The sequence below is a fragment of the Lissotriton vulgaris genome, chromosome 4_1 (genome assembly GCF_964263255.1).
Source record: "Lissotriton vulgaris chromosome 4_1, aLisVul1.2, whole genome shotgun sequence".
NCBI classification, from domain to species: domain Eukaryota; kingdom Metazoa; phylum Chordata; class Amphibia; order Caudata; family Salamandridae; genus Lissotriton; species Lissotriton vulgaris.
Window position 1 is genome coordinate 629,023,727 of NC_141691.1, and position 21,057 is coordinate 629,044,783.

General features: G+C 41.6%; 1 protein-coding gene across 1 annotated transcript in view; it reads right to left on the minus strand.

Moving 5' to 3' along the window:
- Positions 1–21,057, minus strand: part of GLI3 (GLI family zinc finger 3) — a 394,212-nt gene that overhangs the window by 62,947 nt on the left and 310,208 nt on the right. Inside the window, exons 8-10 of the mRNA XM_086964868.1 lie at positions 15,230–15,443; positions 12,132–12,248; positions 11,080–11,220 (exon numbers count right to left, since the gene is read on the minus strand). Of these exons, the coding sequence (XP_086820994.1) occupies positions 11,080–11,220; positions 12,132–12,248; positions 15,230–15,443 (472 nt within the window). The remainder of the gene's footprint in view (positions 1–11,079; positions 11,221–12,131; positions 12,249–15,229; positions 15,444–21,057) is intronic.

The following is a 21,057-nucleotide window of genomic DNA, read 5'->3' on the forward strand; positions in this document are numbered from 1 at the left end:
AAACTTTATGGAAAAATTTTGACTATTTGAAGTCATTGGCTTGGGATGACTATGTCAATTTATGAAGTAGTCACCTAAATTCGAGGAGGCCATTGGTTCTATTAGCCGCCACCACTAACCCTTTTGCTCTTTCTAAATCCTTGTTACACCACTTGTTTAAATTACTTCAAAACATTGGGAATAAAAACATTGGGGCCTATTCACTCACAAAGGTAAACAAACATACATGTGAGTAAATCTACACGTTTAACTTTGCTCTTACAAACTACTTTAGGCTATTCACCTTTTATGAGAGTACATTTATTCAAAAGTATATTCTTACATGTCCCTATCCACTGCACTCAGATGGTAAAGCCTAATTCACAAGTACATAGTTAGTACTTGTAACATCTCACACTTAGATGGAGATCACAGCCACTGGGACGGTGATCTCCCCATTGTGAAGTATAGGGAAAAGTTTATTAAACTTTAGTGAAACACAAAATGTGAAAAAAACTTTTGTTTTAAATATTAATGTTAATGACTATAATTTACTGAAAGTATTTAAAGTGCAAATTAACATTAAAAGGTTATAGCATTATTAACTTAATTTTAAATTGACAGTGTAATTATTTTGTACATATTAGATTGAAACCTAAATAATTAATCTGAAGTTAAAAAAATGTTTTATTATGGATTAAAAGTGATGTATAGAATTAATTACCACACATTTAATTGTTTTAAATAATTAATGTTTCGTTACATTTTATATTAAAAAGGCTAACAAAAATAGAAATGATGTATTATTTATACATCTTTTTAACATTAAATAATGTAAATGTTATTGTGTTTTATTTTTAGAACTTCTTAACATTAAATAGAATATATACAGTTTAAATATTTTTTTTACATTAGTTTGTATGGTGTTTAAATTTAAATCGCTAACAGAAGAGGCGGAGGTGGAGACCCCTGGACATAGGTATGTGAACAGCATTTTGTAGAATGTTAATAGTACTATTGTAGTGCTATTAAATGCGCTACGAAAGACAGTTTGTGAATAGGCCCCTCAAAGTGTAAGTCTGTTGCCTAATTTTCTCATCTCTCGTTTCAAAACCATGGACCTATGAAAAGTTTGTATTATAGGAGAATTTCGAAAACAACAAAAATGGACACTCAAGATAGCATACTAAAGGTATTTCTCAATTCTTGTATCCCCTGCAAGATCATGCTTTAGTGAAATTTACTCTTGAAATGCAGCTACTCTGCCCTAGTAACTAAAGTAGCTAGTAACTTGACATAGAATACTTATTGATAGTAGGGGGTAGTATTGGAAGTCGCTGAGAAATCAGATTCCTACAGCAGGAAAGCACATGGAGCACCTCAATGGAAAGGAGACGTATGAGATAAAGAGGAGCAGCTTCCGGTATACTGCTATTAGCATACAAGCGAAAGCGGCATCAGAGCCAAAGGTACATGGAGGTTAAACTTTCCTTACTCACACTTTCAATCAATACTCTCTTGGAGTTAATTCATGAAGTGAAAGTGGTATACAATTGGAGTTTTTTCCATATGCTGATCAATGTTACTCCTTAAGATAGGTTCTGAGGTGTATATCTAACATGCACTTTTATTATTATATATTAATCATGTGCCATTATTCATTAATGTGACTAATTAGTAACATTTTGAAAAAAATAAATGTTTGTTAAGGCTGTACTGTGCATTGACTGACACAGAATATTTTGATACAGTTTACAACGATTGTACCAAATTATTGTACTTTAAAAAGGTACTATCGGGTGTGTGTGCGCCCCTGCACACTGTTCAGGGCAAAATGCAGTTTTCCATATTTTAGTGTATTCATATATTCCTATTTGCTGACGTGATGTGGGTTCCTCCTGAAAGCCATGCTGGGAATACACAGAAATTCCAGCTGTGCATCCTGTGACTGCATCAGACCAAGGGCCAGAACTTGTCAAGATTTAAGGGCCTGCATCAGAAAGCCCTTCAATGCAGAAGGCACCCTATTCCATGGTAGGATGTCAATTATAGATAGGGACTTGCTTCAGCAGTCAGCCGGCACTGTCAGACACTAGATAGACAACCATGAAGACGCGTGAATCCTTCCATTAACTTTAAGAGGGAGAGGGGATGGAAGGGTACTATAAATAAGGCAGATTGTCAGAATGGTTTTAAAACACCTTGCCTGCCGGATAAATATATCATGAAAGTTTAGCTCTGTGTATTCGAGATGGCTATTACACTTTCAAATGAGGAACGGCTCAGAAAAAGGCCAAGTACGACGATTCGATCCCTTGATGACGTTTTGTGCTTTTCTTTATTTTTAAGGCTTTAAGTCTCGTGGGAAGAGATGTTAGGTCTGCCCGGACTGAAATAAAATAGGGTAAGCTTGAAGGCACGATTTACAAAGCAATGCTAAAAAAGGCAGACACATAGAAATACAAAAATATGCAACTTTTTCTCCTTTTAGCTCGTGCAATTGTTCCTGGTAAGAATGATGGAAAAGCTTTAACAATACTGGTGTCTGAGACTGTTGTAGAGAGGGAATGTATGCAATTTCACACACTGGGTGATCAAAATATTTAATCATAAAAGATCTAGGTCCTCAATGAGAAGTTGTCAAGTGGCAGCCCACCCATCATATTGCTTGCAGACAAGTGGCAGCCCAACCATTTTCCAGCCCCGTCAGAGGGACTTTTTAGGCCTGGCTTTACAGTGCAGCTGTCTGCAAGAGCCAATGTTCCCAATTCTTCGAAATATACGGTGTAGGCTTTGGGTCCACCCAGGAGTACGACTCTGTCACCTCATATTTTGCTCTTTAATCTATCATTATGCCCCTATAGCATGCATATATTGCAAAGCATGATGTACTATTTTACAATTCAAAGGTACAATGAATTATTCAATTTTTTTATCACTTAGATGAATGGTAAATAGAACCAGTTTTCGTTTATGTTTTCACTGCAGTAGGTCTTTATAAAAAATGCTTTAGTCTGAACTCTTTATTTAAGCCAATACTTGTTTCAAAAAAGTGCTTCTACTTAAATGGCAGGAGCACTTTCGACAAAATGCGACAATGATATATCAATGTGCTATGCCATGGTGCCATTAAGGACTAGCTGGGAACTAGCTGGGAATACTTAGTTTTTCCAAATGTATAATCATTGTCCGTGAATTGGTGGGTGTTTCCTCCAAGTGTGGGTGACTCTTGGTCAGTTTTCCTGCCAAATACCACGTTGCCATAACTGTATCAGATAGACATATGAAAGGCTGAAGGTGAACAGAAGGTCAGACTTGAATAGGACAGGTCTTCCAATGCCATACCAACTGGAAAGTCAGCAATTGTAAGCATTTCTGCTGGTAGAGTCGGCTTTCGACCCAGTAGCTGAAACATGCCCATTCCCCCACTACTGAATTTGGTGTGTGAACTGAGAGTGGGGTGGAAGGCTTATCTCGGCCAGTTTCTGAAAGATGCTTCACTCAACTCTGAATGAGCCCACTAGTCATGAACAAAATCAAATTGCCTGATCAGGTGAGCTAAATATTTCAGAAAGTTAAAAAAACACATATTCGGTGACTGTGAACTCCATGGTACCTATGCAGATGCATGGTGCAGATTTTCTTTTCTCTTTTTTGAACTCTTCTAATTGAAATGGTAAAAAAAAGTAATACATTTCAGTAATGTCAATTATTTTAAGTCACAGCACAGGGTGGCTAAGCCAACCATTGCTAAAAAAAAAGTGGGGTGCCAGTGTAAAGATGAAGTGTCATTACCAGAAGTGTGATATCCACTCTTTTCATCCACCCACCACATACTCACTGATTTAAAGTCAGGGGGCTGCCTCTCTGAAATGCACATGAACAAGACGCTGCAAGCAGCCTATCTCTTCACAATCAGCAGGTCTGCCAGACGGGGCTGGCACATGCCAAGCTTTGCCACAAATACACACATCCACATTAATGGAAACATGCTATTGGAGTCCTTCAGGGGAACTAAGACACACACAGAGGGTTCTTGGGATATAAAGCATGGTAGACTGACAATACAAGGACTTAGGAAGAAGTGACAAGTGAGAAGGAAGGAGAACGTTTTAAGGTCGTTGATGAGGAAGCAAATCAGGTTCAGTTTGACTATGAAAGATATTAACTGAGGAGCTGATAGAGTTGTAAAAATAAAGTGGTTAATGAGGACAATAGAGCAAAAAGAACCGAACAAAATACATAATGGCTGCAAAAGGCCAATGAGGGGATAAACAGAAACTGATGGTGTGCAAAAGGGAAGTCTACAAATAAAAGCGTTGGTCCACTACAATGAACTTTTCCTTGTACTTGAAACTAACTGAGGCAACATATTGTGTCCTACAACCATTTCATGAACATAACCTCAGACAGGACATACATAAATCATACAAAATGTAAAGTGCTGGTTAGCAAATTTGAACATCTGCAGGGCTATTCACAAAGGTAAGCTACATTTGTGAGTATGTAACATAACTTTACTCTTACAGTTCTACACCCCCTGAAAAGGGCAGTGGAGCCAAAAATAAGCAGTAGGAAGTCCAGCACCGCACCTTGCCAACTACTGACACTGCAACACTGACCAGTAGAAAATAATGGAGGTAGGAACTTAGAATAAATTCCACAAGATATATGGTTAAATGAAATTATTTTTTCAAATAGTTAAAATATTTCAAAAATATATATAATATTTAACTATAAAAAAAAAGGTAACTTAAAAAAATGTAACAGAAAACTATAATGAAATATAACTAAATTACTTTAATTGTATACACCATGTTTTAACATTTACAATGGAAGTTTGTCTAACTTTAGGTGGTTATTGATTTTTTTCATATAAACTTCAGCAAAATAATTTTCATAAAATGTAATTCAAAATTTAGTTAACAATGCTGTACCATTTGTATTATTTTGTGCTACATTTGAAATAAATATTTAAAATTAGTTTTCATTAATTTTTTAACATACAATTATTTTTACAAACCTTTTCAAAGGTTAATAAACTTTTTATTTTTTCCTATACTATACCATATGGAGATCTCTGCCCCGACTACAGTCTCCCAAAGTAAAGTAAAAAGTAAAAAGTTAATTACCGTATTTTTATGCTTAGTATTAATGCAAATTAATGTTATATATATATTGTAAATGTAGAATAATTTTACAACTTAATAAGTGAAGTCTTTGCATAGCAATAGGCTTACTCTTTTGTGGGTAGATGCACACTTTTCCCTAAACCCCTTTCTAAGTCCCTCCTTACTCCTCCCTAATTCCCTCCAGTCTAATAATAAGCACTCACTGTTTTCCATCCACTCTGACCCTCCAGCCTTTACTACTAAAATGTATAGTTACGTGTTTGGAAACTCTGCATTCGGGGTGAGATCTCTAAACAGAAAAAGATAGGAGTGGCAGAGGCGTAACATTCCCATGTAAGTTTGTGAACAGCATTTTGTAGTATGTTTGCAGTACTATTGCAGTACTACAAAATGTAGTGTGTTAATGGCCCTCTGCTATCGACTTGCCTTCAGAAGTTGTGCCTGTGAAGCTAATCTGCTTTGGCAGTATCATCCCACATAGATAACAAAGGAGAACCACGCGTAAATAACCAAAAAAAAGCTGCCTTGACATAAAGGAGTGAATGTAAACCATTTCAGTGAGTGTAACACCTTGAGTGAACGTACAAACTCACAGGAATTGAAAATATTGTGTGCTTTCGTAAGTAGAAGATTTGTACAACAAACCCAAACTGCTTAGCCTTATTACTGAAAAAGCGAAATATTTCTCTCATAGATATTGTGCAATTGTTCCAAAGCTCTAGCTTCTGGGCATAAGACAGTTGAGAGAATTACATAAATTGCTGGATAATTTGGGAATCTGAAATACTTATAGAGATCAAGGACAGAAAAATGCCAGTTTTTCCCTTCCAACCATGAAACGAGTTTAGCTTGGTAACACAAAAAAAACTACCACTCACTTACTCAACTTCCTTATTTGAAGGTAAAAATAAAGCATACAGCTCTCATTACGTTGGGCGGGTGGACCGCAGGGGGGTACGATCGCCAATTCTGACAGGATCAAAAATCCTGTCAGGACAGCGGTCGGATTAGTGATCCAAACATTCGAGGCGGTGCCCGCGTAGGCATTGCCGTAGGGATTAGGATATCCCTGTCCGAATGCCTGCTCACGGCGATTCCACATGTCGCTTTCTAATCTGGTGGGTGGGACCACTGACTACTTGTTGGCCGGTCCCAATCCCACAACGATGGTGGTCAGACGCTTGTCTGACCGCCATCGAAATGGACCTCTTAATTTCTAGTCCAAAATTTGTATCGATTCGGACAATAGACTTCATTATATTTAATAGAAAAAAAATCAGTTTTTCTTACTGACAATGTATTTAGTTAAGTGAATTTATCTATAATATTTTATTGAGCACAGTTTAAGAAAAATAATTGTCCTATCATATAAATACCTCTTACTCATCAACATATTAATGGATGTACTAATCATATAGACAATAGATGATATACTAGCACAAACAGTGTACATAATCACTCTACCTCTTTACTCCATCTCACCCTTACTCTTCAGTGAGGAGGCAATACGCCAACAAGTAATGCTACAACAAGTGAATAATAGTATTCATTTTAATGCATTACCACTTGTTCTCTTAGCTCCTTTTCCTCACATCTCCAACTCAAACAATGAGGTAAGAGGATAAATAACTTTGCAGCAAATACTGCACACCCTCCATTTTCAAACATTATCCTTCTTTGTCCTCATTTCTTCACTCAAAGAGTGGGGAGTGAAGAGAAACTGTACCGAGTGAATCCTCAAAGATAATGGAGAGGCTAAATCATGGTTAGTGTTCACAAATTCTCTATGGAATCAAGCTTCTGAGTGGATGGCAGAACCACATTGCTTGGTTGATACAGGTGACCATTGAAGGAACAAGGAATGGAATGAAGGCTGAGCAATACTTATTTATTGATTTATATAAAGTTTTATATAACGCGGACATTACCCAGGCCGGTATCAAAAGGCTTTACAGATGATCAAGGACACAAAGAGTTGGGCCCGAAGGTCAGTTAACAACAACAGTGATAAGCAACATACTGGAGTAGAAAGAGGAACAATTTATCATGCTATCGCAAACGGAAATAGAAGGGCATATATGAGCAACAGACAAATATAGATGTTGAGAACAATCATAAGTCATAGACATAGTCAAAGTCATGGGATCAAATGCAAAATACATTGAAGCAGCGTCACTCAGGACGAGGCAGTCTGTAGAGGAGTAGCATAACCCACATTTAGCGGAACCAAAAACAAATGGTACCTGGTAGGGGTAGGTGCAACCAAAAAAGAGTGTTTATCAATAGAGCTTTCACTTCTTCTTTGAAAGATGCCGTAGAGAGAATCCGTCTGATTTCCGGAGGCAAAGAGTTCCAGATTCTCGGGACAATACCTGAGAATGACCGATTATAGGTTTTGATTCTTTGGAATTTTTGAGGTTTTAGCAGCAGGGTGCTTGAGCTCCTAGAAGATCTGCTACCACCAGAAAGATCGAGTTTTTGGGCTAGGTACAGAGGGGTGTTAAAGTGAAGGACCTTGTGTGTCAAGCACAAAATTTAAGATGAATCCTAGCCTCAAAAGGCAGCCAGCTTGGGGATTCCAGGTCCGGTGTGATGTGGCCATTTCTTCTGGATCCTGTGATGAGCCTTGCTGCTGAATTCAGAGATGCCCTGAGCAGTGCCAACTTGTAGCTGGGTAGCCCACACAGTGTTGTGCTACCATAATCCAACCTGGAAATTACTAGTGCTTGAAAAGCAGACTAAAAGTCATCTAGAGGGAGGAAGGGTTTTATCTTTCTTAGTTTACTCATGTGGAAGTGGGCTCCTTTGGTAGCTGAGCTAATGTGCTCCTGCATACTCAATGTCTTATCAAGGATTATTCCAAGAGACCTTGCCGAATCAATGATGTGTGGGGTACAGTAGAGAGCTGTTGGGTGTTTTAAATTATGCTACAATGATGGTAGTCTGTTTGGTTGGCAGGTAAGGAGAAATTCAGTTTTGGAGGAATTTAGCTTGAGATTATGGGAAGTCAGCCAATGTTGTGTTTTGAGTAGGGTTGAGTTTATTGATCTGATGTCGTCCAGGGAGGAGATTTTCAGGTACAGTTGGCTGACATCCGCATACCTGTGATAGTGAATGGATGAATTGAGCATTTCCATTAGAGGCATCATGAACAAGTTGAAGAGCATGGGTGAGAGTGCAGATCCCTGAGGGACACCAAGTGTGGATGGCACAGAGTTGGAGAGGGATTGATTGACTTTAAATCTTTGAGTTCTGTTACTAAAAAAGGAGGCAAACCAGTTTAACACTGCGCCTGAGAGACCCATCCTTCATTTCTGTAAGTCCAGGAGGTTGTCATGTTTGACCATATCAAAATCTGAAGATAGAGCCAGGAGGATTAGAAGGCAGGTTTTGTTCTGATCTAGCATTCTTAGAGAGTCATCAACTATGTGCGTAATAGCTGTTTCAGTACTATGGCCCAGGCAAAAACGCGATTGGAATTGCTATAACAGGTGGAATTTATCAACGTGGTTGCATAATTGGACATGAACACTTTTCTATAGGAGCTTCGATAGAGTTGAAATGCTAGTGATAAGACGAAAGTTACTAAGGCCCTCTTGATCCGCTGTACTTTTTTTGAGAATGGGCGTAACCTGCCCTGACTTTAGACAGTCAGGGATCATATCTTGATGTAAGGAGGCATTTACTATTTTGGTCCATAGAGGGACTAAGTACCATTTCATCTCACTGAAGGAACTACAAGGGTAAGGGGTCAGTAAAGTGGTTTGAGGGTTTCAAAGTAGTAGATAGGTTGAGTATCGAGAATTCGTCAAAGTGGGTGAATTTGCTCCAACAGGCATTATTTTTGGGTGAGAGACCTATATCATGCAGAGGCTTAGGTGGAGGAGGGGATGTAGGGTTAGTTACGAATAGGACAGTTGGGTAGTTGCATTGCAGTGTTCGGAGATCAGTTTCAACCTTAATTGTCTTTTCAAGAAAGAAGGAGGCAAACACTTCACAAGTGGGCTTTGTAATGGACTATGATGGCGGGAGAGTGGGGAGATAGTTGGATTAGAGTTTGATCAATTAAAAAACAAATTTAGGTCTGTTTCTGGCATTACCTAGTTGGCTTCTGAAGAAGTTTGATTTTACCCTCCTGATATCTTTGTTGTAAGTGCTTTTCCTAGATCTCAGGAGCAAGAGGTGTTCAGGGGCGGGGAGCCTCTCCAGGAGCGTTAGACTAGTCTCAGATTGCATCTCTCTGAATTTAAAATATTGTTGAACCAAGGTTTGAAGTCTTTGGAGGACTTTCTTTTTAGTTGTAAGGGGACAACTGAGTCTAAAATACTCTATATAGAGCTGTTGTAATTCTCTGTGAGGTCCTGTACCACAAACAAGTCAGTTGGTGGCAGCAGGGTATTCTTGCTGAGGGATATCAGTTCATTCATGTTTGAGTTTCAGAGAGATAGTTTCCAGAGCCTGGGATTCTTGTCTTGTGATCTTTTCTTAGACCAAGGTTCAATGATGTGGAAGGAGATATAATGATGATCAGACAAGTCATACAGGGCAATCAAGACCAATTGAATAGCAATGGGTTTAACTATAATAAGGTCCAGGTTTAAGCCCAGAACTTGAGTGCTGCTATCACAGATTTTAATTAGGCTAAGGTCCGCTAGGAAGGTTTTAAGAGTGTTCGCTGCAAGGTCCTTGACTCATTCCAGTGTCGGTTGAAGTCTGTGAGGAAGATTTGGGGACAATGTTGCCCCACATTGGAAGAAATGATTTCCAAGATAGGCTCAACAAAGGGAAGGATATCTCCCGGTGGATGGTAAAACATGTGAGATTTGCATAATGGCCTGCTGTTGCTGGTGATGTCAATGTACAGGTATTCGCAAGAGAATACTGCATCTATGTGTGACTGTTTTACAATTAGACTATTCTGATATAAAGAGGTGATACCTCTACCAGGTCTGCCCGCTCTGTCCAGCCTGATGATGTTATGGTTCGGGGGACTAGTATGTCAAGGACCGGACCAGAGGAATCCTTTATCCAAGTTTACGCTACAATGAGGATGTCAAGATCCTGAGCCCGAATGAGTTCAGCAATGTCTGTGGCATGTTTCACAGCTGATCTACAATTGATGAGCATGCACTTCAGATGTGGAATGGTGTCAGAGGGTGTAGGCTGTGTGATGGGAACTTGTTGCAGGTTAGAGAAATTTAAAGCATTAGTGTTGTGTCTGGGTCTTCTGAGAGGGTTCGGAGGAATAGCTTGAATGTGTTCCTGGGGATATGGCTTGTCCATGAGAAAGGTAATATAGGAGCGCAGCAGAATACAAAAGGCAATTACAAAATCTGATTCACGAAGATTTCAAAATTAAGTGACGTATGGATAATCCTGGATACCAAATCCAAAACTGCAATATTTATAAACAGCTCTGTATACTGCAAAACATAATGATGTTGATGGAAAGAAACTGTGCAATGCATTTTTAATGAAAGGTCTTCTGGATGTCACACACAGAGGTAAATTGATACAATAGAATAATTATAATTCTCTGGACAGGCTCAAAGACTTTAATTGCTTCTGGTAAGCTCTACAACCTGCACCCTTGGACTAAAAGTGCTCCTCTGGAATAAAAAAACAAATCTAGCATCAAAAGGTTAATAATAAGTTGTGTTTGGGTTGCTGTTGTTCAATAACCATCAAAGACGGCAACTGAAAATAACGTTTGCTGGCTTACAGGATCACAGCCATTACACTCTCCATTGAAGAATTTATTGAATTTTACACTAAGCTTAGGCTGACTGAACAGGTCAGGCCCTGTGGCTCAGCATCATTTCCTATTTTCTCAGAAATTTGTGAAGCCAGGGTAGATTTTACTGACACACTAGCTTGAGACACTTGACCCAGCATGGGATCATGTTAGAAACCCCCATGAGAAGGTTGCATAGTTTTAAAACACGCTTCCTGCAGACCATCAACTTACGTGCACAAGCTGGTCCTGTGTGTCGAATTCACGCGAACAGCCTTCCCAGTGGCAGTTGGTTTCATAGATCATTTCAGGCTCTTGCTTGCTCTCATCTTTATCGCATTCCTCCTTCACTAAAGTCATGCCTTCCGTCTGTTCCTGCCAGAGAGAGAGGTGGAGCAGGGTGTGTGTTACATGGTGAGAGGACAGGCCAGTTGCTTCAGTACTTGGGACTCAAACAACTATTTATTTAGACTGTGCGTCCCATTCCCAATTCCGTCACATGTGTAACAAAGCCTGCTCTAGACAGACTCTTCAGTGGCATAGATAAAGACAAACTTATCTCCGCATAGAAACAAAAGGAAAAATCTCATGTAAGAAACACAGAACTAAGACCTATTACAATTGGGGTCAGCTTTAATCTGAGGACAACCAAAAAGACAATAATGAGCTTGAGGATGGAGCAATTTGCTCATGATCCATATTTGGCCAATCATCAATGGATATCACCTATATGATCATCACTTCCTGTGGTGGACAAGTCTGAACACCAAGAAGTGGAAAATACGAATACTAACTTAATATGATTACAATTGAGAAATTGAAGAGGGCACTGTTACAACACATGTGAGGTGACAGAAGGACTCCACGATAATTACTGCCCATAATGACTTCCACAACACAAGCCATGCTCGGCCAGCAATAAAACAAAAGGAAAAGGGCATGCAATACTTTACTTCTACAACCCATTTTTGTTTTCAGTATAACTTAAATGTACTTGTAGTAGTCCAAATGGATTAGTAAACGTGTTTAGCATTATTCTATGAAATACCAATTTCAGCAGATAAGAGAACTGACCAATAGAAAAATCTAATAATTTGCATAGGATCACACAATATGCGTAGATTTACATCTGGGAACAACAACTTATGCATTCTATGCTAAAGTGTGAGTAAGTGAATGCCTCGGGCACATGGATGGCTTTAATGAGTATAAATCTATGCAATGTTTGTTCTACTGTGCCCCTGTTCAGAGAAGCCTAATTAGAGGAATATGAAAGTTTAAATTACCTGCATATGTCCTGCTCCTGGGCTCGGTAGTTCCTCATCAGGCTTTACCTTGGAACGCTTGTTGTGCATTGGGTCCCCTGTACTGCTCACTGCAGATTCACTTGTAGGCTTGCTTTGCTGTTAAATTGCCAAGTTTTTTCAAAACAAAATACGATATAATACATTTACAGTTAGATGTCAAAAACATACAACGGTTTGGAACATGTAAAGCACAACCTTTAATTGTTGTGGACATGCAATTAAATGTTAATAGAAAGCATTAACTTACAGACTGGCTGCATCACTAATGTTCATAACAAAACAAAATAAGCCAAAAGACGATGTCAATCTGTGTAGCGCATTTTTTTCAAAATGACTGCCTAGGACGGTGTTTCCTGAATCACTGTGAGTCAGAAGAGTAGAGGACTCAAGGTACTATGGGCCTCATTTAGAGTTTTGCAGCTAGTTACTCCCTCATAAACATGGCGGACATCCCGTCTGCCTTATTAACCCCTTGCCTGCTGATGACGGAACCGCTCCGTCATCAGCTGCGGTGGCGCTGTGCTGATGACGGAGCGGTTCCGTCATGGCCCGCTCGGAGCGCCTGCATTGAGCGGGGCGGGCCATGACGGAACCGCTCCGTCATAAGCACTAACAATTTATACAGTTGTCCCTGTAGGAGTTATAAGTCATAAGCACAGCGCCACCGACGCTGGTGACGGAGCGGTTCCGTCACCAGCATGTGGCCGCCGTGCGGCGCCCCACCCCCTTAGCACTGCGGCTGAATAGCCGCCGCAGTGAAGGGGTTAAAAGTGCATTATATCCTACAGCACTTGTCATAAGGCATGTCATGTTTGTGGCGGAGTAACCCATCTGCCAAACTCTAAATCAGGCCATAAGTGCCCGCAATGTTTTTCCTAGGGGTCAAAACTATCTTCATAAATCTTTTCCAACGTTATACTAAATATCTTTACTTAGTCAAAAAGCTGAGTGTTCTCTGACTGCTTAGGTCTAAGTGCTAACCCATTCGAGGCTAGGGCATGTCATTTAGCATGGTGCCAACTGGACAGTATAGGAGAGTTATAGTGTTTCCATGGGTTCCTCAAGTCCGCTGTCTTCAGTGTATAATGCAGTTTTTTAGGGTAGACACAGCAGCAGTGCAGTGGAAATTGGCAATCAGAACATTCATAGAAAAAAGACATGCGATAATTAATGGCGCATCTAATTTTATTCCCTGTGATTTATAGATGGACAAAATGGGGTCTACAACAAAGGTTGCAACCAGAATTTGAAGTTTTGTTGGGTATGATATATATATGAAATAAAGTATATTATAAGGATATTGCAAGTCACCGATGATTTCCATGAACATACACAGGAACGAGGACGAAGGTCAAATTTTTATATAAGGCCATGGAATGTTGCTGTGACTTGCAATAGCCTTGCAAAATATGGAAAATAGGCAGAGTCGGACTGGCCATAGCGGGCACCGTGCAATCCCCTGGTGCGCCGCACGGGTGGGGGCCGGTTTTGGGCCCCTGGGGGCGGTTTTTGTTACAGGGCCGTTTTTGCAGCATAGGCCCTGTAACAAAATCGTCCGAAAACCGACCCCGGCATAGAGCTCGGCGGCACCTCCAACCCCCCGCAAAACTCCCCCAAGTGTGTGTGTGTGTGTGGTGGGGGGGGGGGGGGGGGGGCGGCGGCTGAGAACTTTGCCAGGGCCGGTTGTGGTTCCCAGTCCGGCCCTGAAAATAGGGTCTTTTTGGATGATTCTCACTACTGTCAATCTCTAGTGCCAGGCCAGTAGGTTTTCAGATTGACAGGTAGGGGAGTTAAAAAAGAAAAAAAATCCAAATGGATCTTAAAAAAGTGCAGACATACAGCTTTTTATGTTGTTCTGCAATGCAAATGTTTTTTCAGATGACTGTATTATACCGTGTATAGCTGAATCCTGTATTTATTCAAATCTCAGTATACATTTATCAGTTGAACAGATGTGGAAATATGCCCATTGCAGCCTAATTGTTATACTAAACACTAAACAAAAATGGATAGAGAAAGAATGAGCAAGAAATAAATATGGATAAATACATACAGAAATGTTAACAAAATAAATACCATAAAACAGGGATTCCTTCCTATAATGTATAGCGGGGGTACATTATTTCTTAAAATACATGGTAATAACATCAACCTTCCCAAAAAGAGAAATATCCTTGGTGTATTGCTTTTTCATATGAAAGGATTTTGCAGATATGAAGCATGAAAGTAGAACTTTGAGTGCACAATTAAGCACACCAAAAACCCAATTATTTTTTGTTGTAAAATTATATCACAACCAACTTCATACAAGTCAGATTTTGTTTTAAACCGCTGTAGGTCATTATATGTCGACACATGCGGAGAAATTCAGTCTTTAATATATTTAACTGAAGACTGCAAAACATAAACGTGTTGCCATAAAGGATCACTGTTCAGTTAGAAAAACAGAGCAGATTAAAAAGCAAGTTTTCCTTTTCGTTGCTTAATCTGCAGCTGTTAAGTATTCACTCTGTTACCTGCCTTTCCCCTTGGCTGCTGGCTCTGCCAGAAGGCATTATAACAACAGAAAGCAAACTCATTATAGTACAGCAGTTATGTCATACTAGAGACGTAAGTAACAAGTCACCTGTAATAAGGAAATTAGAGGCAGACTTCTATACAGGGATTGCATTCTCCATGTCTTATAAACATTCTCAGCATTAATCATAATGAAATAAGAACCTGGGCAGCCTTTAAACATTTTATGCGTAAGCCGCATTCACATTTGTTTGATAAAGGAGTTATTCATTTCATTTTCAATAAATCCAACATATTCCCCTGGGGCCCACTTTGCCCAAACTGAGCTGTGTGATATGGCAGAGGCAGTTTGGCCACCATTTACGTCTCACAGAACTTTTGGCCAATCAGGAACCAAGGACAGACTCTTGCGATCTGTGACAAAGAAGGATTGCAAATGCTTCAGCAGTACCAGTGCTGTACAGGATTTTACAGTGATTGAGGTGATGAATCACCAAGGTGACAATGTGCTTCTAAAATGAAATTAACAAGCTGCAAAGGTGTGGATCATTAGCTCTCACCTGCGTGGACTCGGAAGGACCGCTGCTGACCTGGACTGGGTTCAGGACACTGGGGAGGCCGGGGATTGGTCTCTGGGTAGGAAACGCTGGGGCAGGATGGATGAGAGGAGGGCTATGCCCAAACGCTGAGCCGATGCTTTGCTGCCTGGACAGGAGATGCTGGTGCATTTGCTGGAGAGATACCGGTGTGTGAGGGTAGGCGAAGCTCAGAGGGCTGCATTTGGACAAAACATGACCAAAAATGAGAGGCAGTAGGGGTGTTACTGACAGTAATGGTGCAGTCAATTTTTGATTGCATATCAGAAACCACTCTTTCAAGGTAAATATAACACCAGACAGCAATAATGATGCACCTAAAATCTCTACTCCCAAATACCATACTAGGCATGACTAAAAATGCAATAACACAACCAACATCAGTTTTATGAAGATAGTGAAAAACAGCTCATCCTTTAATTTATTTACTTTACCAGCATATTTGAGCAAAATATAAACAACATGACTGTGCTTGATCTATGGTTTATGGTTTATATGGTTAGTCACTGTAGCCTCTGCAGCATGTGTTATCTTGAGGCTGAAGGGACTCCTTTAATCTAGACTCCGGCTAAGCTCCTTCATATTTCTCTAGATCTTATTACAGAGGAGAGAAAATCAATTGGCTAAATGTGTTTTGAACACCCTGCTTGTCATATCACTCATTTGCTTGTTAAGATGGAGGGCTTGGCACATCCGCTATGTCACTTAAAGAATTTCCATCAGTGCCGTTTGGTTACCGAGCCTGATGGATTAACCTCTCTCCTCTGAAATTGGTGATCAATGAGCGTCAACTGAGAAATATTCCAATGGGAAAGCACTCCTCCCGCCCCCAGTTAGACGACATTAAATGTCTATTAGAGGCCATTATGCATGCTAATACCTGTCATCACTTCATTACGCAGCCACTGTTCCTGGGCAACAGTGACTTCTGAGGAAATTGCATTACATCCTAAAGACCTCTTTAGCAGTAGGCAGTGCCAAGCCCTTCTTTATGCCATACTTCAGAAATGAATTGTTCATAGAGAAATCCTCTCGTGAAAATTGTAAGATGTTCTCACAGTCCTTTCCGGCATTGTGCTTGAAAACAATGGTGTTCAATGATCTCCCCTTCTTTTGGAATAATTTAGCAGACAACTGCATCCACGTGCTGCTTCTTAATTCTGCACAAAAATTAAAATATTCGTGCAGCGGCAAATTTACATTTCCAGGCATAAGCAACCTCCCATCTTAATTAGCACCGCCGTTAAGCACGTTATGTGGAAAAATGTAAATTTCTGAGTACCAGGAGGATCCGAAACCTTAGTGAATTTTGAGGCTTGATGAAGCAAGGATGCGGATGGATTTTGCTTCCTTGGGTCAAAGATAAACCCAGGCAGCGAAGTGCTCGGTGTGATAACATGCTTTTACGGCTAACGAAAGCCTTGCGTTGCAATAGTTGTGACATTCAGGGAAGAATGTCATTAGAAATACCCCAAGAGAATACCCACCGCCGTTGACGAGCGCTCTTCTCATTTCACGTTGTATCTTCTTGCAAACGCAAACTAGACGCAACGATGGGGACAGTAATTGTTCTCCGCGAGAGTCAGGAATAATATTCAGTTATTGCAGCCCGATAGTCCCTGCCAGTGCTCCAGTAAGCAGCCATGAGTGATTACAGCGCAACTCACCTCAGGTAGCCGCAGAGGATGATTGATAGGGCATTAATCACAAGATGCATATCAGGCTCAGAATTTGTTCACAAGCTTTCCTCTAATAGCTGATTTCATGTTCGCTGAGCTCCATGGCAGTTTGTTCAATTTATTCTTCAATGTACAAGCCATTTATCAAAGAACACAATGATGTAGTGCTTTTTTTCTCTTCTGGTGAATACGTATAAAACTGTGACTAGGTGTTAAGTAGATTTAGAATTAAAATTCTATTTTTTAATATAAAAGAAAATAATGGTGTCATTCACTATTTATTCAGTTTTATTGTGCATTAAAAATATATAATTCCAAGCATGCTAAGTTGACTTATTACTGCTTAAACAGAACCTAATGGAAGTCCAAGGGGACGCACGTTATGAAACCGCTAGTTCTGGCTTTCTCTGTGGTAACCCTGGTACTGCTCTTGTTAGCCCTAGATTTAGGGCTCATAAAGGCAGCGGCACCATAGAACGAAAGAGGGCTCTGAGAGTCCTGTTTATTTTATGCACTTTCCTCTCCTTTCCTTACCCCTATTTCCTCAGCAAGGAAGAGGAAGCTTATGAGGGACCAAGGGCGGGACAAGTCATCTTCTGAAATAGAGAGAGAGCAAAATAATCCCACTACCACTAGAGTAGAGTTTCGTAGAGTGGAGTGGCACTGAGTGTCCTGTATTGGAGTGGTATAGAGTGCAGTTGCGTGGCGTACAGTAGAGTCGCGTTGAGTACAGTGAACTGGAGTAGAATGTTGCAGAGTGCAGTCGCGTAGAGTGCAGCGGCATAAAATTCAGCGGTGTACAATGCACGTCGTAGAATGCAGCTGCACAGATTATAGTGCAGCATAGTAGAGTACAGTGATGTAGAGTGCAGTAGTACAGAGTGCAGTTGTACAGAGTAGAGTAGAGTGGACCAGAGTAGAGAGGAGCAGAGTGCATTTGTGCAGAGTAGAGGGGCATAGAGACAGTGGCGAAGAGTGGTGTAGAGTAGAATGGCATAGAGTGGTGCAAAGTAGAGTGGGTAGAGTGGTGCAGAGTAGAGTAGTGGCATAGAGTGCAGTGGTGTAGAGTAGAGTGAAACAGAGTTCAGTGGCATACAGTGCAGTTGCAGAGTAGAGTGTCATAGAGTGCTGTTGTATAGAGGGGCTGAGAGTGCATTTGTGTAGAGTGCATTGTGTAGAGTGGCATAGAGTGCATAGGCGCACAGTGCAGTGGCGTGGAGTAGAGTGCATTGGCATACAGTGGGTTACAGAGTATATTGGCGCAGATTGCAGCAGCATAGAATTCTGCGCCGTACAATGCAGCATCATAAAATGCAGTGCTGTAGATTAGAGTGGTGCACACTAGAGTGCAGTGGCATAGACTGAAGTAGTGCAGAGTAGAGCGCTGCAGAGTTGAGAAGCATAAAGTGCAGTGGCATAGAATACAGTGGCATAGAAAGCAGTGGTGTGGAATAGAGTGCAGAAGTGCAGAGTAGAGTGGTGTAGAGTGGCTTAGAGTGCATTGGTGTAGAGTGGTGCAGAGTAGAGTGGCATAGAGTGCAGTGGCATACAAGGTTGTAGAGTATAATGGCTGATGAGTAAGCTTTCCACAGACGGAGCCAATGGGAGCACACCAACGAAAAGCTGATAGTCCTCTCGACTTGCAGTCGGGCAGGTGGACCAAGCATTTGCCAGACAGGGACCTCTGTCCATTTGTGATGGAATACCTTGCCCGCTTAACTCTAAATTAAACTCTTAGTTATTTTAAGTAGCTGGTCAATCCATCAATCAAACGGTTCTTGCATAGCGTGGCGTATTACCTATGGGGGTATCCAGGCACTGTGCTGAAGGAGTTCACTTGAAGAGCCAAGTCTTGAGTCCCTTCCTGAAGTCTGTCAATGATGGTGTGATTCGGAAGTGGAGGGGGACAGAGTTCCAGGATTTGGCAGCAAAGTGGGAGATGCAATTTCCTCCGATGCTGCATCGACAGATGCTCAGTGTCTGGGCAAGGGTGAGGTGGGCAGAGTGGAGGTTTCTTAGTAGTTGGTGGAAGTTCAGTTGTGGTTCATGTATGCAGGTCCTTGGTCATGGAAGGCTTTGTAGGTGTGGGTCATGATCTATTCTGCATAGGGAGTCAGTGGAGGTCTTTTAGGTGTTGGGTGATGTGGGTCCTTTTGGGTTGGATTCTTCTCTTGAGTTCGCTCTTGGTTCGTTCATAGACTGCGTTGCTGCAGTCGAGCCGGCTGTAGATGAGGGTCTGCGTCACTGCTTTCCTGGTGTAGATGGGTAGCCATTTTAAGATTATTTTGAGCATGAGGAGTGTGAGGAAACAGGCTGAGGAGACAGCATCGATATGTCATTTGTTGGCGAGTCCGCTGTCCAGGATGATGCAGAGGTTGTGAGCATGGTCTTTTGGAGTGGGTGCAGGGCTGAGTTGGATGGCCTCAGGTGTTGTTCCAGAGAGCGGTGTGCCTGCAGAAGATCAGCTTTTCAGTCTTGTCCATGTTGAGCTTCAGACAGTTGTCCTTCATTCAGGCTGAGATGCTCCTCATGCAGTTGTGGAAGTTGGCTTTCGTTGTGGTGGGGTTTGCTGAAAGCGAGAGGACTAGCTGGGGGTCTTCGGCATAGGAGATTATATTGATTTCGTGGGGTCTGCCGATGTCTGCTAACGGTGTCATGTAGATGTTGAAGAGGGTAGGACTGAGGACTGAATGATGAACCTTGAGGGCGCCGCAGATAGTCCTCTTGGGCTGTGATGTGAAAGGAGGGAGGAGGAGGCTCTGGGTGCACCCCTTGAGGAGTGATGTTATCCATCTGAGAGAGTCTTCTTTGATTCCGATCTGGTGTAATCGGCTGATGAGTGTGTGGTGGGATACAGTGTTGAAGGCTGGGGAGAGGTTAAGAAGGATCAGGGCGGCTGATTTTCCTCTCTCAAGTAGTGTGGATGTTGTCAGTTGCAGCGATCAGGGCTGTCTTTGACTGTGTTTGGCTCTGACAACTGAATGGGAGGGGTGGAGTAGGTTGTTTCTCTACAAGTGTTCTGTGAGTTGAAAGCTGATGGCCTTTTCCAGGACTTTGGCCGGAAATGGGAGTACTGAGATTGGGCGGTAGTCTGGAGATCCATGGGTTTTGCAGTGTGTTTCTTGAGGAGAGGTCTGAGCACTGCCTGTTTGCATGCATTGTAAAAGGTGGCTGTGGTGATGGAGGTGTTGAAGATGGTGGTAATCTGGTAACTGATCTCAGCACTTCTGAGGCTGAAGATTCTGTGAGAGCATGGGTCGGTGGGTGCTCCAGAGTGGCTGTAGTTCATGGTGTGCTGAGTTGTTCCCATGAGGTGAGTCAGTGGTCATCAGCTGTATTCATGGGAGTGAGGATGTTGATGCTGAGGAGGTTGGTGGACTGGGTATCGAAATTTCTGTAGATGGTGGCAATCTTGGTTTGGAAGTAATCTGCTAGGGTGTGGCAGAGCTCCTGTGTAGTGGGGATCAGGTTTTCAGTGGCCGGGGGGTAGGTGAACTCTCTGATGATGGTGAAGAGTTCCTTGGTCTGGTTGGTGCTGGCCTCGATGCAGTGTTTTAGGGCCTCCTTTTTTGTGACTTTGAGTTGGTGATGGTAGCTGATAAGGGCAGACTTGAAAGTGGCATGGTCGATGTTGTTTCTGCTGGTGCACCATATTATTTCCAGTTCTTTGCATCTTTCTTTTTGCTGTGCTGAATTCCGGGGTGTACCAGAAGGCTGGTTTGGTAGGGTCTGTGTGTTCTGGTGGGTTTGGTGAGAGCAACTTTGTCAGCCACTCTGGTGATACAGGCGCTGAAGAGCTCTACTGCTTGATCCAGGCTTGTGGGGACGTCAGACTGGGAGCTGCTGAGGGCGTCGGTCCATTGGTGCTGCGTGACATTGGTCCAGCTGCGGAAGAGGGTGTTGTGGTGACTGGAGTGATCGGACCAGGAGAGTTCAGAAGTGTGGCTGTATATGACTGTTGGATGTGAAGGTGGGGTCCAGGGTTTGTCCTGCTCTGTGCATGGGGTCTGAGACCAGCTGTGTGAAGCTGATGTTGTTCATTCATTCCAGGTCAATAGAGTTGGTGTCGGTGGGGACGTCCAAGTGGAAATTGAGGTCTCCCAGGAAAAAGTA